The sequence below is a fragment of the Anas acuta genome, chromosome 24 (genome assembly GCF_963932015.1).
Source record: "Anas acuta chromosome 24, bAnaAcu1.1, whole genome shotgun sequence".
Lineage (NCBI taxonomy): Eukaryota > Metazoa > Chordata > Aves > Anseriformes > Anatidae > Anas > Anas acuta.
In genome coordinates, this window is record NC_089002.1 from 5426988 (window position 1) to 5440521 (window position 13534).

Consider the following 13534-nt stretch of genomic DNA (forward strand, 5'->3'; position numbering starts at 1 on the left):
GTACACAGATAGCAATTTCAAGTATAGTGCAAAAAAGAAGGAAATAATGAAAGACCTTAAGGAGCAATGTCATATTTAAAATCACAACTGAGAAGCAATACTTCATGTATTTTCTTATAAGATCTTTGCTCTGTTCTTGATATTTCAGTAGTAAGAAAGAAGAAATCCATTGCATCCATCAAATAACACCCCAAAACTCAAAGGAGTCTGTGGAAGAACTTCTGTGCTAAGTAGATCACATTAACAAGTTTTTTTTGCAACCAAAGAAACCTCAACATTCTTCATCAGAAAAATTTCAATACACCATTAATACTCACCACTTTTCCAGTTTTAGTAGGTGAGGGTGGACCTGAAGAAAATAAAATGTAGAAAGCAATTTCAATTCTAGGTCACCAAAAGTTTAAACAGTATTAAGGCAATATAAGCAGTTTCTCCTGAGCTGAAAATGATAACTGCTTATTACTCCTTTTAAATGGCAAAGTGAATGTTCAGTTGACCAAAGCCATTACTTAAGTCTCAAATTAGAACTGCCAGCTTTACAACAATGAAGAACGTGTATTTCTCTTTTTGCTTGAAACTGGTAAACCAAAGCACACATCAGTTCATTGGATTATGCTAGAGACTGCGTTTTTGCTTTAGCATTCCCCAGACACTTGGAAGAGTCAGCGTTTAAACATATTACCATAAATTTTTTGTTAAAAAAAACCCTAGTAGCATCCTCTTACCCCAAATACTCAGGGATACAGATTAAACCTAGAACATAACGGCTTAGAGGCATAATAAACGGCTAGTTAACTTTCAACACTGGACAGGTTTTAAGTATCACACTAAAAGAGGACTTTAAAAAAACATATAACCACATATAACTGTATATGACAACTGTAAATGTATGTATATACCTCCTCGTAAGATAAGCAGCGGCACCTCTGCTCCTACTGGAAACTGCTTCAGTACCTCCACCACCTGCAGATGTGTCAAGCTCTGCACGTTCTGATGGCAAATCTCCTTGATTACATCCCCTTTCTGAAGTCCTTGGCACCACTGGCTGTCTAAAATCATTTTTACCTTCTGCCCTGTAGGACTGTCTGCAATGGCAAACCCAAAGCCTTTAGGACCTTTGACTAGAGGAATGGTGACCAGCTCTGGCTGAGAGCCTCCTGAAGATGCAACAGAAATCCTCTGCTCGTTTGTATCCACGGGAGGGCCGTTCAGACGACCGTTGACCAGCATAGGGCCCGTTTTCCCATTCTGGTCCAACACGACTGTTCCTGGCATCAAATCCTGGCTGGTCAGACAAACATCTCCTTTAGTCCCAGGCGGTCCATTGATAATAGGTGTAGCTGTCACTATATCTACAACAGGGTCTTCATTGTCGTCAGGAAGAGGATAGCCACGACACAAAGTCATGTTTACATATTGGTTGACAGGAACTAGCTGAAACATCTGGACAACATCTGCATGGGTATGGCCAAGGACACAATTTCCATTTATGTCTACAATGACATCACCTGTTAAAAAAGGAAGTTCAACAACATCAAAACCAAAGACAGAACCACCCACACCTTTCCAGTGTTCTGAGGCTCAGAAGAAAAGCCTAAGTGGACAAAATCTCAGTGCAGTCTTCAAAAAATAATAATCGACGCTGGCTGTGCCGTTACCTGTTGGCTATCTGGTGCCAAGAAGCATAAAGGATTTCCTCTTTGCATTTTTTTATGTCATCTCAGAACACAGTGTGCTAAATATATAAACTTTAATCTGCAGCAGATTAAAAAAAATGATACTGTACAGCCACAAGAGATGAAGCAATGTGCACACACATTACTGCAAGCAGATGTTCCTGCTTTAATTCATATTGTACAGCATCCTAATCTCAAACCAAAAATAAATCAGAGTTTTGAGGGAGTTCCTATGTTTATTTTAGGACTGGCTGAACTTAAGCTAGGATTGCGCCCACGTATATTTCATATTCTTACACTGCTGACAGGTGGGTAAGCGTGTATTTTCAAAATGAAGTGGAAGTGCATGTCAGATCCTGAAACTTTGTTTCATAATCTGCATCATGTTGATCACAAAACTTTGCATATGCAATACAATATTCCTTGGGAGTAAGCTCTCTTGCCACTTAAATGCCTGTGTTAGTAATATAATTCTCCTATGCCACGAAGTGTAACAGGAATAGATATGCATCGAACATGTGTATGCACCGAAACACAGTGCTGCACTATTGTCTTAAATTTTTACTGAGGATGAAATTGAATTATATATAAACAAAGGGAAACGTCAGGGAAAAAAAATAATAAAATAAAAACAGAAAAAGGTTTTATTTCCTAAGTAAATAGTATTAAATCATTGAAAGCATAAACTCTTCTTACTTGAAGCATTTTGTCTTTTCTTGTATGCAAACCATATGCTACATTAAGCATATAAATAACTTAATTGAGCATGTAATAACAATGAAAGTGTCCAATTCTTTATGCATTGCAGGTTCTCTCATCCCTCATTCCCTCACTTGTCCACTTCTTACAGCTTTGCTTGTTCATTCCTACTGTAGTTTTTTTGTTTTGTTTTTTCAATTTTTAATATCTGGTACTTTTTGGTAGTAACAAGAGACAAAGATTCAAATGCAATGTTTTTACTTTACATATGGAGAGAGAACAAAAACCATTCAGTAAATGGCTATGAAGCCCAAAGCTGACAAAACTACTGAAATCTTCAAAAGCGACCTCAAAATAGATTTGTCCCCAGAACACTGTTTTTTCACATTTCAGATACTGCTCTGCATGGATCTTTCAAAAATCTGACAACTAGTGAGGTATTCGTATTCAGAGTCAGTGGACGGCACCATCCAACCTCCTGCACATCAGAAGCTGCACTCTCTAAAAGCACAAGAAACACAAGTTTAGAGGAATTGTAATTTACCTGGTGCAATTCTCCCATCTTGTGCAGCAGGTCCGTCTTTTAACACATTCTTCACCTGGAGAAACTCATCAGGCCTGTCCCCTCCGATGATTGTAAAACCAAAACCCATTGTACTTTTTTTTAGTGATGTCCGTATGAGGGCTCCTGTAAGCTGCGATGGATCTCTAGTGAAGAGAGACTTCTCTGGTCCTGTGCATGGTAAGATCCAACACAATTCACCATCAGCAATGCTGCTGTATAGTGGCATTAAATCCCCAAATGATGCTGACTACAGACATGTATAGGATGGCTAACCACAGAAAGAAGGAAGATGTTTTAATGGCTGAATACCAAACCTCTTTAAGTGATTTTTGAATTATGGAATAAAAAGACATGAAGGAAGAAGGATTAGTTTTGATAACTTTTTTTCTTTTTTTAAGGTGTCATAATGATTAATGCTTTGGTTAACTTTGGTTAATCTCCCAGCACCCTCACAGAGTAAAGCACACAAGATACTGTTGCACTCATTTCACAGCTGAGTTAAGTGAATGGAAGAGTTACAGTTTTTCAAGACTGTATTACAAACTAAAACAGAACAGAAACTAAAGCTCCTACCTGTCATTTCCAATTGTACTCTCTAACGCTTGAACGTCAAGCTCAAAGTAGACCAAAAGCATAAAAATTCAAGGAGTGGGTTACCCTGCACTTTCCAACTGGCTCTTCTAAGTCTCCATTTATTGAAAAACTGCTTATGACAACCAACTTTAGAATGATTAAAATTCTTTTAAAGCAGTGTCTGGGTCTCAGTTCAATTTTAACATCAAAAAAATCATTCCAAAAACCTTACAGATTCTGGAGGGCAAGACCACAATGGCCAGCAGAAAGACAAGGCTAATGCCTTTCTGAATTCCAAAACAGGTTGCATACAATGCTTACTTTTACATAAAGATATTAGTGACAAAGAACAAAATATTTAGTAATACCTGATTTTGAAGGGCCGACATCAGTCTGTCCTAGCTGTTTTTTTCTTTTGGCTTCTAATACCGGGTTTTCAAATTGAGTTTTCTGGTTAATATGACTGTAGACAAAAGGTAGGATCAGGAGTTCAGAAGAAAGCAGCTTGCCTATTTCACAGAAAAGACAACCACAAAAGACACCCTACAAATACTAATTTTTTTTTTATTATTTATCTCAGATTAATACCCCAGAGGAATGAATGCTGAACTATCATAATCAACATGAAAAGCATTTTTTTCCTTTCAACAACTTGATTTATTTAAAGCACAATGTAATTTTGCTTCTTGCAACTATTAAGTAGAGTACACATTCATTCCACTCTGCAAACTTCCAAAAGTTTGTACTAGATTAAATAAAGAAAACTTATTTCTTCTCTTGATCCCTGCTACGTGTTGCTTCCATCTACTCTTCCAACGTTTACAAAACTAGCCGTCATTGTTTTAATAGTAGATACTGGAGTAGTATAGCAGAGAATGGGGAAAAAAACTAAGTCTGAGCAGGACTTAAACCTCTGTGTCACCTTTGCAAAGTAAAAAAATGTTAGCTTGTTCTGTGAAGCTAATATTTTCAACTCTGCTAATTTTCCTATCCATGGTTTAAGAAATGGGTCATTTCCTCTGACCTGAATTAGAGCTTTTACAGCAGTTACTTACTTGTGAGGGGCCTTTGGAGACGGCAGTGAGATGTAAGTTACTCCTGCCCTTTTACATTTAACAGGTACCACTCTTAAATCAAGTGACCCCGTTTTTTATTAGAGCTAAGAAAAATGACATGAGCTCATTCCCATTAATTAATTATTTTGGTTGCTACTTGCTTTCCTTCCCTGGAAGAAATATGCTCCAATAAGTCAGTATGGTCAGACTAAGGATCTTCAGCGCTTCAGAAATGTGCACCATGGCCTGTTGAACTGTTTCTACTCAAGATAAACTATATATAGTGCTAAACAAGTGCTTCATTACTTTCTGTCCAATTTATGACTACGTCGAATTATAACTAGCACTTACTCAACATAATATGTTCCATATTGTGGGTCTTCTATTTTTTCCCATCCATAAGGAAGTTCTACAATCAGAAAGAACAAAATTATTAATTACAGTAGAAAACTGTATCAGAGCTCTGCAAATATCAGAGCTTTTAATAAAGAGAGGACAGATTACAGGCTCATGAAAAACATTAATTATATAGAGGTAACTTTTTTCCCTTTATTTGTTTGAGGCTGGTCCTTCTGATGAAAAGATATTAGTCTCTTCCAGGGAATATGGGACCTTATACATCTCACTCTTTCTTCCACTGGATGAGGAAACTTGTATTTAACAAAATCACACCACTTTCAGCCTACAATAAACTTAAAGACAAGGTACAAGTTAACTTATTTAGAGAAAAAGAAACTCTCTAAAAAAGAAAGGGGAAGAAAGATACCTTATTTTAAAATAATGTAATTACGAACCATCAGTTTGATTTGATAGCTGTTGACTTTTCTAACTAGGCAATATAAATACGGTTGCACAGTCTCTACCCGGAAACACATAAGAAAGAACTATAAATGCCCCAGTGTCACATCTCAAGCTTGTAAGCTCCATTCCTCTTTAACTTTCAATTTAAGACCACCTTGCAGAAGAAATGCCATCTTTATTTATTCTATTAATAACATCAACATATTTCACTGCATTCTGACAACATTTCACTTTTGAGTCAACTCAAGTAACCTTCAGCCAGAAATGTAACAGGCAAAAGTGAACCTGAATGTTCTGATGTTTACAATACAGCGCCGACACCCCAAAACCAGCCAGCGCTTGTTTAGGTCTGTCAGAATCAAATTCAGCACAGACTGCATGGCCTGCCAAGACAACAAGAGGCAGTTCTGTACTGCTGTACTTTGACTGCTGCTGCAGCTGTGGCAAACTAGCTGGTAGTGGAATGTGCTGGGACTGCCTTGGACTTCCCTACATTTGGGGTCTAAAATAAAAAAAAATACCTGTTTGGGAAAGGTACCAAAAGAAACGTGAAATAAAACTATATCTTGCAAAGATTTATTTTTTTTAAAAACCATTATAGATTTCAGAAAGCTCTTTTTTATGGCAAATACACAATCTGGTAAGATAGTGCCCAGCAACTGACCATTCCCGAAGAGAGGTGACAAGCAGTTAAAACAGGGGTCCCGTAATTCTGCCTTTATTGTTCTAGTTATTTTGACCATAGAAATTTAAATATTAGCATAACAGACAGAGTCAGGTAGCTAGACATTTGGAAGGACAAAATTTCTGTCTAATCTTGTTTGAGGCTGCCCTAAGTTTGAAGGTAACAACAATTTTCCAAGCATATGACAGCGTGTTACCACTTATTAATATCAGCATCAGTCCACAGGATTTGACAAAACACCCATTGGGACTATTCATTTAAATGTTGTTCACTTGGATATCCTGCATCTCTCTGTTTAAAGTGCTCTTTTTATCCTGCGGTGAGCTGCACGTATGTTTAATAAGCAGCAGTATGAGTCCATTGCTCCAGCTGGCTTGATTATGAATACATGATTGCTAGCCTGTGCAATTTAAGAAGACAGGCCATTCTGAGTCTGCCTCAGCTTTTGCAACATGTCAGGCATTTGCTGAAGACAGAGCTATTTGGTACTCTTGTTTAGCTGACTAAATTGCATGACTATGTAGGAAATGGTTGCAGGAATTGTCTGTAGGTCAATCCTGAACCTGACCTGTAAGTCTTAAAGCAGCAGCATGAAGAGTTGTTCCCTTTGCTTACACATTCAAGTATTACACCACAACACATGCCGTACATGTTCCTAGCAACAGGCACTATGCTGCATTTTCATTATTCGTACATTCTAATACTTATGGACCTTTTCTTCCTGCCATATTCTACTCACATAAAAATTTCCAGTGAGATCATCAGCTTTCTAGCTTTCTCCTTAGCGATGATACTTATTGGAACAAAATATACCATTCTCTGCTCAGGAATGCAGCTATATCCATGATTCAGTCAGATAACACTGCTCCAGGGAAAATACACTATTGTCTTTCCCAGCCTTACATTAACTCCTATTGCCACCTCGCTATGGACACTCAGTGCTATACTCTGTTTGCTCCAGAGAGTCAAGGGTCTCAAGAAGAAGCTTCTATCACACCAGTAATGGATCTTATCCAGCTCTGATAAACTCAGACATTTATCAATCAGAGGTGACAAATGAATTCTGAATATCTCACCTCCATCTTCACAGTCTTCAGGTGCTTTGGCTTTCTTACAGAGCCGAGGATCAAGCCACGTGGTTGTCTTGGTGTTGTGACTGTGGAGCAAAATGCAGCCCATTAAAAGAAGAGGATTTCCACAGACTGAAGAAATGTTGGTTTTCTTTAACTTTTAAATATTTACTACCTTGGGCAAACTATAGTCTTTAGACAATTCAGCCTTTATTTATGCCTCATCGTAAAATGCTAAACAGAAAAGACAACAATACTGCTCAGAGGTACCAGCATGCTGGAGATCTCCAGGACAGATGTGAAACATTAGAGCTACAAACACCATCCCCTGCCCCTAAAAGCTCATTTGGGAACATCAACTATTTCGACCTGAAAGGAGAAAACATTTTTAGCCTTCTCTTATGCTTAATGCTCAGTTAGGGGTTTGTTTATTTCGCCTCAGAATTCATAAATGAGAATTCATAAATTTCACACATGAACTGCTTTCCTATCCTGATCTTTAATCTGTGCTGATGATCTTTTTAAGCAGGCATTCCAAGCCAAGGAACACATGAGGAGAAGAAAGAATAAACAAATCCGCAGATTTCAGAGAAATTTGTCATATTAAAAGTTTGTAAGGTGTTACACCTTACCTAGCAATACCCACCCAGCTTTGCACTTTGTGAGATACATAGCTCATATTACAAACACACTGACTACGATTGTGGAATCGTAACTTTTCTGTACGATGGCAATCATACCAAGTAGGTAGCGCAATGATTACGGAACAAAACAGCAGATACATTCACAATTCCATACAGAAATATAAGGAATAAGAATAGAAGAAGAGAGGTGTAAGAGCAGGAGGCAGCTTCCCAGACCAGCTCCTCAGCACGTCTCTCACAATGGCACAGTAACTTCTCGGCACTGTCGGGCTACTCACTCGATGAAGTAGATCATGCCAGTGTCGGTGTAGGCCATCTCCCAGTTCTTGGGCAGAGGTTCCAGGGTCTCATCCCTTGACAAGTAATTTCTGAAGTCCATGGAGCTGCTTGTCTGGTTGTAACTGGGAACAGGTTTCATCCAGTCAGAGGAATCTGAATGTTTTTCTTTGTTTTCTGCAGTTGTTCAGGGAAAGTGTTACTATTTGTCAGATGCTTATGGTGTTTCTCACTAAGCACCACCCTCTTAATCTGGCTACGAGAGAATGTCAAATACATTCCTGGATGCGATGAGCATTTTTCCACTTTTTTTTAGCTATGAACTTTGAAAAGCTGACATGAAAACACTGAACTCCGTTCTGCCCCTGCCAAACAGAATTAACCTTGTATTATTCGTCTGAACCTAGGCTGAAAAACATCAACGCTGGCAGAAATCCAAGTTGACTACTTTGTTTCCCTTCCCACGGTGTTTGTAATGCCACTCAAAATAAATAAATAAAAATCCTACTAATATTCCTCAAAGCACCAAAACTGAAGTGCGGAAAAGACCCAAACTGCCAATAAAATAAACACAACCCTCCTGCAATCCACAAGAAGAAAAAGCTCCCCAAAATCCCTGTAGAAAACTCTTAACTGCGAACCTCGGCCCTGCATCCAGAGGTTATGCTCGGTGTTCTCAGCTACACGACTATGTCCATGAGTTTCACATAACCACCAGCCAGGCCAGCAGGCCTCTCTGTGCTGTGGTGCTGCCAGCCCTAAAGCTCACAAGGCTCGGTCAGGTGCGCTCAGTGTAAGTCTTACACACACACAAATTCAGCGTGATGGCTTCTCTCCACCATCACTTCTTCCCCCTCGAGATGAGAAACTGTGACAGCAGGAGGAAAAGGGTGTCCTGCCAGTCTCTGAAACATCCCACCGGACACTGGTCCAGCCTCAACGTGCTCCGTTTTACCTCCCTCCACAAACACCCCCGTAGGCAGTTTCAGGTTGTGTGACAGTTCCCTTAACCAGAATAATACGAAAATTTTACAGTACGAGTTAGTGTTGCCCCTTAAACTAACTGCTCCACTAAAATCTCCTGCATGCAGTAATCTTACTGAAATGAAATGATCAAATTTACAGGGTATGAATTATATTCTGCAAAGGGATTCTGTCGTACGGATAAATTTTTCCTTCCCTGTTGTAACTGGCCACTACCCAGCACTACATGTTCTCTACTGAGCAGTGCATTTTATGATGCAATTGCACATCTGGCTGAGAGAACAGCTGTTTCTTTTTAAAATCTAATTTCAAAGGAGAGTAAAAACACCCGTCTGAGTAGAAAACCACCTTCAAACTTAACCAAAGCTAAGGAAGCACTTCAAGCAAGCATGAATGCTATCTGTGTACTTCTTATTCATTCATGAAACACTTCAGGGAATTTTTCCCTTTGTAACCAACCTATCCCTCCGCTGCCATTAACTGCTTCCTTTTCCTCCTCTTCCTCCTCTTCAGGGAGAGAACTGTCCATCCTTTGCATTTTGCTGACTGATGTGGTTCTTTTCCTTTGCGATTCAGTATCAAAGTCATTGTCAAAAAGAACTTGATCCACTGGATCGGGCTGAAAGGGGCTGGGCTCTGCTGGAGGCTTCGGAGTACCATAAAAATTACCTGACAATGAGACAGAAATCAGGATAATGAAGGCACTGGTACTTGCTGAAAGTACTGGCAATTGCAGTGAACGTTTTATTGCCCATGTAATGTGTCTGGTGTCATGCCTTAACTGTAACTTCCTAAGGAAGACATCAGCATCTTCAAAAACCAATCATTACTCAAAAACTACTTATTCCTACAATGTGGTTTTGCTCATGATTACATTGTACATCAGAGAACAAGATGTTTAATTCAAAATTTCTATCCCGCCACAGGTTTTCAAAGTAAATGAATGATTTGTTATTTTGCATGGAATTCACTAATGCTCCAGAAAGAGACTTGGGGAACAGTCTTAGAGAAGTAGAGCACTGAAGGTCAATTGCTCTTACTTTGTATACTGATTAAGTGACTAATAGAGTAGCGTACATTAATAGAAACATGCTGAAGTCAAAAAGCAAAACAGTATGTGCAGAAACACAAAATACCTATTTACATTAAAAAAATACAAATAATTGATTTTTAAACTACAGTTCTACATTTTTCTACTGACCATATAGATGCTGTTAATACAGCTCCATCTAAAAATGATTTGTAGTTAAGAAAAATAAACTGATTTTTTCTTCAGTATTTTCTTTCAAAACACAAAGATTGAGAATCATCTGTAGTTTTCTGGAAAAGAATTTCAGCAACTGACCTCTCTCCTGACTGCTCATATGATTTTTATTAGGGAACTGAGCAAACAGCAAGAGAGCAGCCCAGAATTCCTGCTGGGTTAACATTTGGTGGCTGGATTTTGATTTGACTGTATTAAAAAAAAAAGAAAAAAAGAAACCCAGATAAAGGGGAACTCAGGAAAAAAAAAGTACCAGTTTGCCCTAAATTTGCTTAGGAGATTTCCCCAGACCAGGCAATGTTATTTGACAGCGTGCAGCATGAGATACATAAAACGAGGAGGTACAGAGCCTTTCACACAGTTTTCTACTTCAGACATTTGTATTTTTTGTTTGTTGACACATCAATCAAATTAATTCAAGTGCTATTATAACCACCACCTACCAGAGAAGTCCTCTAGAAGCATGCTTACAGCTATTTGTATTGTATGTCAAAATCAGGCAGCTTTATAATTTGGTAAGCTCAGTTTAGCATCAATGAATGCTGCACACGCTCAGCATTTCTGAAAATTTAGTTGATTTCAAGTACAACTACATATTTGAAAAAACCTTAAACCAGCTCGTATTTCAGGATTTATAAACTTACATTAAAAAAATAAAAAGCAATGCCATTTCTTCTGTTTAAAGTGTCAAGAGGTAAATTGTTCCATAGTAAAAAGCAGCAGAACACAGGCAGTCATTACTTGACACACATCTGCAACAGGGGAACGCTCTATAGCAGTGCAAGGCTTCCAAGCCAAACTTGTCCCTCCTCCCTCTTACTCTAAGCAAAGATGGGTTGTGGGGCCAGCACCCCCACCCCCACAATACAGCATTGTGAGGAACCTTAAAGTTATCTCTGGCTGCTATCTAACACTTTAAAACAAAACAAAGCAAAGCAAAAGCCCATCACATGATGGCAGTTCCAGAACTCTGGATAATTGCTTCCTGATGGTTCAGTCCCCATTACATTTAAACCAACTTTGCTACAGATTTGGACAACAGAGTCTAGCGCTGTTCAGTTTTTCATTGCAAAATCCTTTCTTCCTGTGTATCAAGATTTCTCCTGCCTCCTGTCCTTTTGATGCATGCCTCTGAGAAGAATGTCTCTGTTGTCAAAGGTTAAAAAAATTTGACTATGAATTCCTTTATGACAAAATTCTGCTAAGTATAGGCAAATATTTTCAGAACACTTCCTCAAAAATGCAACATGGAAAATAATCCGATCATGGAAGACTGGTCAGCAGGACCAGTTGTGATGCAGTAGCAAAAACAACAAAGAGCCCAAAGAGAGTTTCAAAACAAGACCTAGAGTCCTCTCTCAGGTATTCCAATATTGCCTCTCTCCTTCCCTGAGAACCATCAAAGTGGGCAGGAAAAGTGGAGGAAAACACCTCCTGTGTGTGGGGAGCTGTGCTTAGACTAAGATTTTGGGTAAGAGCACTGGATATTTGTTCCTGTTCCAACAATCATCATCAACATACCATCATACGTTCCACTTTCTAGCAAGGCTCCACTTTCTTCAAGTGCTTTGAACTGCTCAACAGGAATAAAGTTATAGTCTACCCCAGGGACCTCCCCATCTCTGGGAGCCCTTGTAGTGCCTGGAAGGACAGAGAAAACACACTTGTAAGATACGTAAAATCCTTCATGTTTACCAAATGCAGCCTGCAAGTAAGTGAACAGTAATGTATAAAAACTAGGCCAATAGCCTGCATAGGAATGAGTTATGGTATGGAGAAAGGAGCAGGAAAAAAAGCAGGATAAGGTGGTAATTACAATTTTGTCTTATGCTCAGTGAACTGAAAACTTATGCTGTAGATGCTGACAGTGACCCGTGCCAGGCAACAGCACCCTGGGTTTGTAGGTAGCTGTTTCACACCTGTGGCATTTTAATGCAGTGTTAGGGGTGTTTCATCTTCCCACTGTCTCCTGACCACCTGTACCCATTCAGTAATTTTTGATGAGGTCAGTGTGACTAAGCATACTTGATTACTGGGCCACCAAAGCTGTAATGGGCACAAGAACTATTTTTTAACCTTACAGTTGAGAGGACAATTCATGTGTATTCCAAACCCTGGCGACAGGTAAGCTTTTTCAAAATAATCAGTAAATTGCTGTATTAATGCAGAAGTTCTCAAAGTTTTTATGTCTATACTTAAGGGACACACATAGTTATAACAGCTTAATTAAAGCTCTCCTGGTAAGGAATTTAATTTCATCACAACTAAGATATGAAGCTATTCTATCTAGCAAAGTCTTTTAACAAAGTTCCCGTTGAAAGGTAAAACTACAAACCAGATTGAGAAAGAAGACATTTAAATCTCTCGAATTATGCGATGGTTAGCACAAACAGATCAAATGAGGCTGACCTTTACATACTTACAAGGGATGGTTCTCAAGTAGAGATTGTCTCTGATCACTTGCTGGAGTTTATGGTCTATCGAGCCCTTCTGGAACTGAAGGCTCAAGTAGTGACGCAAGTCTTTGTTGATGACTTTTCCTTAAAATTTTAAAAAAGAAAAAATAAAATAATAATAATAACAACTTGTAACTATTAAGCTAAAATTGCCAACAACAATGACATTTCACTACTATAAATATGTCAAAAAAAAAAAAAAAAGAAAGAAGCAGCAGCAAGCCTTGGGTTGTTTTACATGCACCAACTTCAATGGAAAATATATTATTAAAGCCCGATTCTCAGCTGGTGTAAACCAGGCACAGTGATTTTAAGCACAGCTGAGTGACAACCACCCAAGCTCAGCATCTCCTAAACAAGACGGTGCCAATATTCTGGAAGTGTTTTGAAATAAAAAAGTATTAAAATACAAAATCTATTAGCAAAATTAAAACTCTCTACAGATAGAAAACTGCTCCAAAACATACACAGAGATAATACTTTCCATTCAATTTACTGATATTGTTTAGACACCTGAACTCAATATTTTGTCACACGGGAGCCTACATACTTGGTATTACAAAAAGAAAATATTTTCTTTTTAAAAGCATTGCATGACAGAAGATTTTTTTACAATTATTTCTTTGCAATACTTCTGTCAGGTATCATTAGCAAATCTGTCATATCACCAGATAGCCATGGCCCCTTTAGCACACAAATAACTGAGCTCTTGTGTTACTGCTTCATCCTTCTGACAGAAGGGTACAAAACAATCTTTTGTACCCTGTCATCTTCCCAGAAAGCACA

General features: G+C 38.5%; 1 protein-coding gene across 4 annotated transcripts in view; it reads right to left on the minus strand.

Moving 5' to 3' along the window:
- The window catches only part of MAGI3 (membrane associated guanylate kinase, WW and PDZ domain containing 3), a 60660-nt gene that overhangs the window by 17648 nt on the left and 29478 nt on the right, over positions 1 to 13534 (minus strand). For 3 of the 4 annotated variants that reach the window (XM_068660098.1, XM_068660097.1, XM_068660100.1), the window contains exons 2-11: positions 12716 to 12832; positions 11814 to 11933; positions 9488 to 9697; positions 8047 to 8221; positions 7131 to 7210; positions 4920 to 4977; positions 3882 to 3976; positions 2920 to 3108; positions 900 to 1508; positions 318 to 349 (exon numbers count right to left, since the gene is read on the minus strand). In XM_068660098.1, the coding sequence (XP_068516199.1) occupies positions 318 to 349; positions 900 to 1508; positions 2920 to 3108; positions 3882 to 3976; positions 4920 to 4977; positions 7131 to 7210; positions 8047 to 8221; positions 9488 to 9697; positions 11814 to 11933; positions 12716 to 12832 (1685 nt within the window). Of the gene's footprint in view, positions 1 to 317; positions 350 to 899; positions 1509 to 2919; positions 3109 to 3881; positions 3977 to 4919; positions 4978 to 7130; positions 7211 to 8046; positions 8222 to 9487; positions 9698 to 11813; positions 11934 to 12711; positions 12833 to 13534 lie in introns of those variants that run through there. The other variant, XM_068660099.1, reaches the window with a different exon arrangement.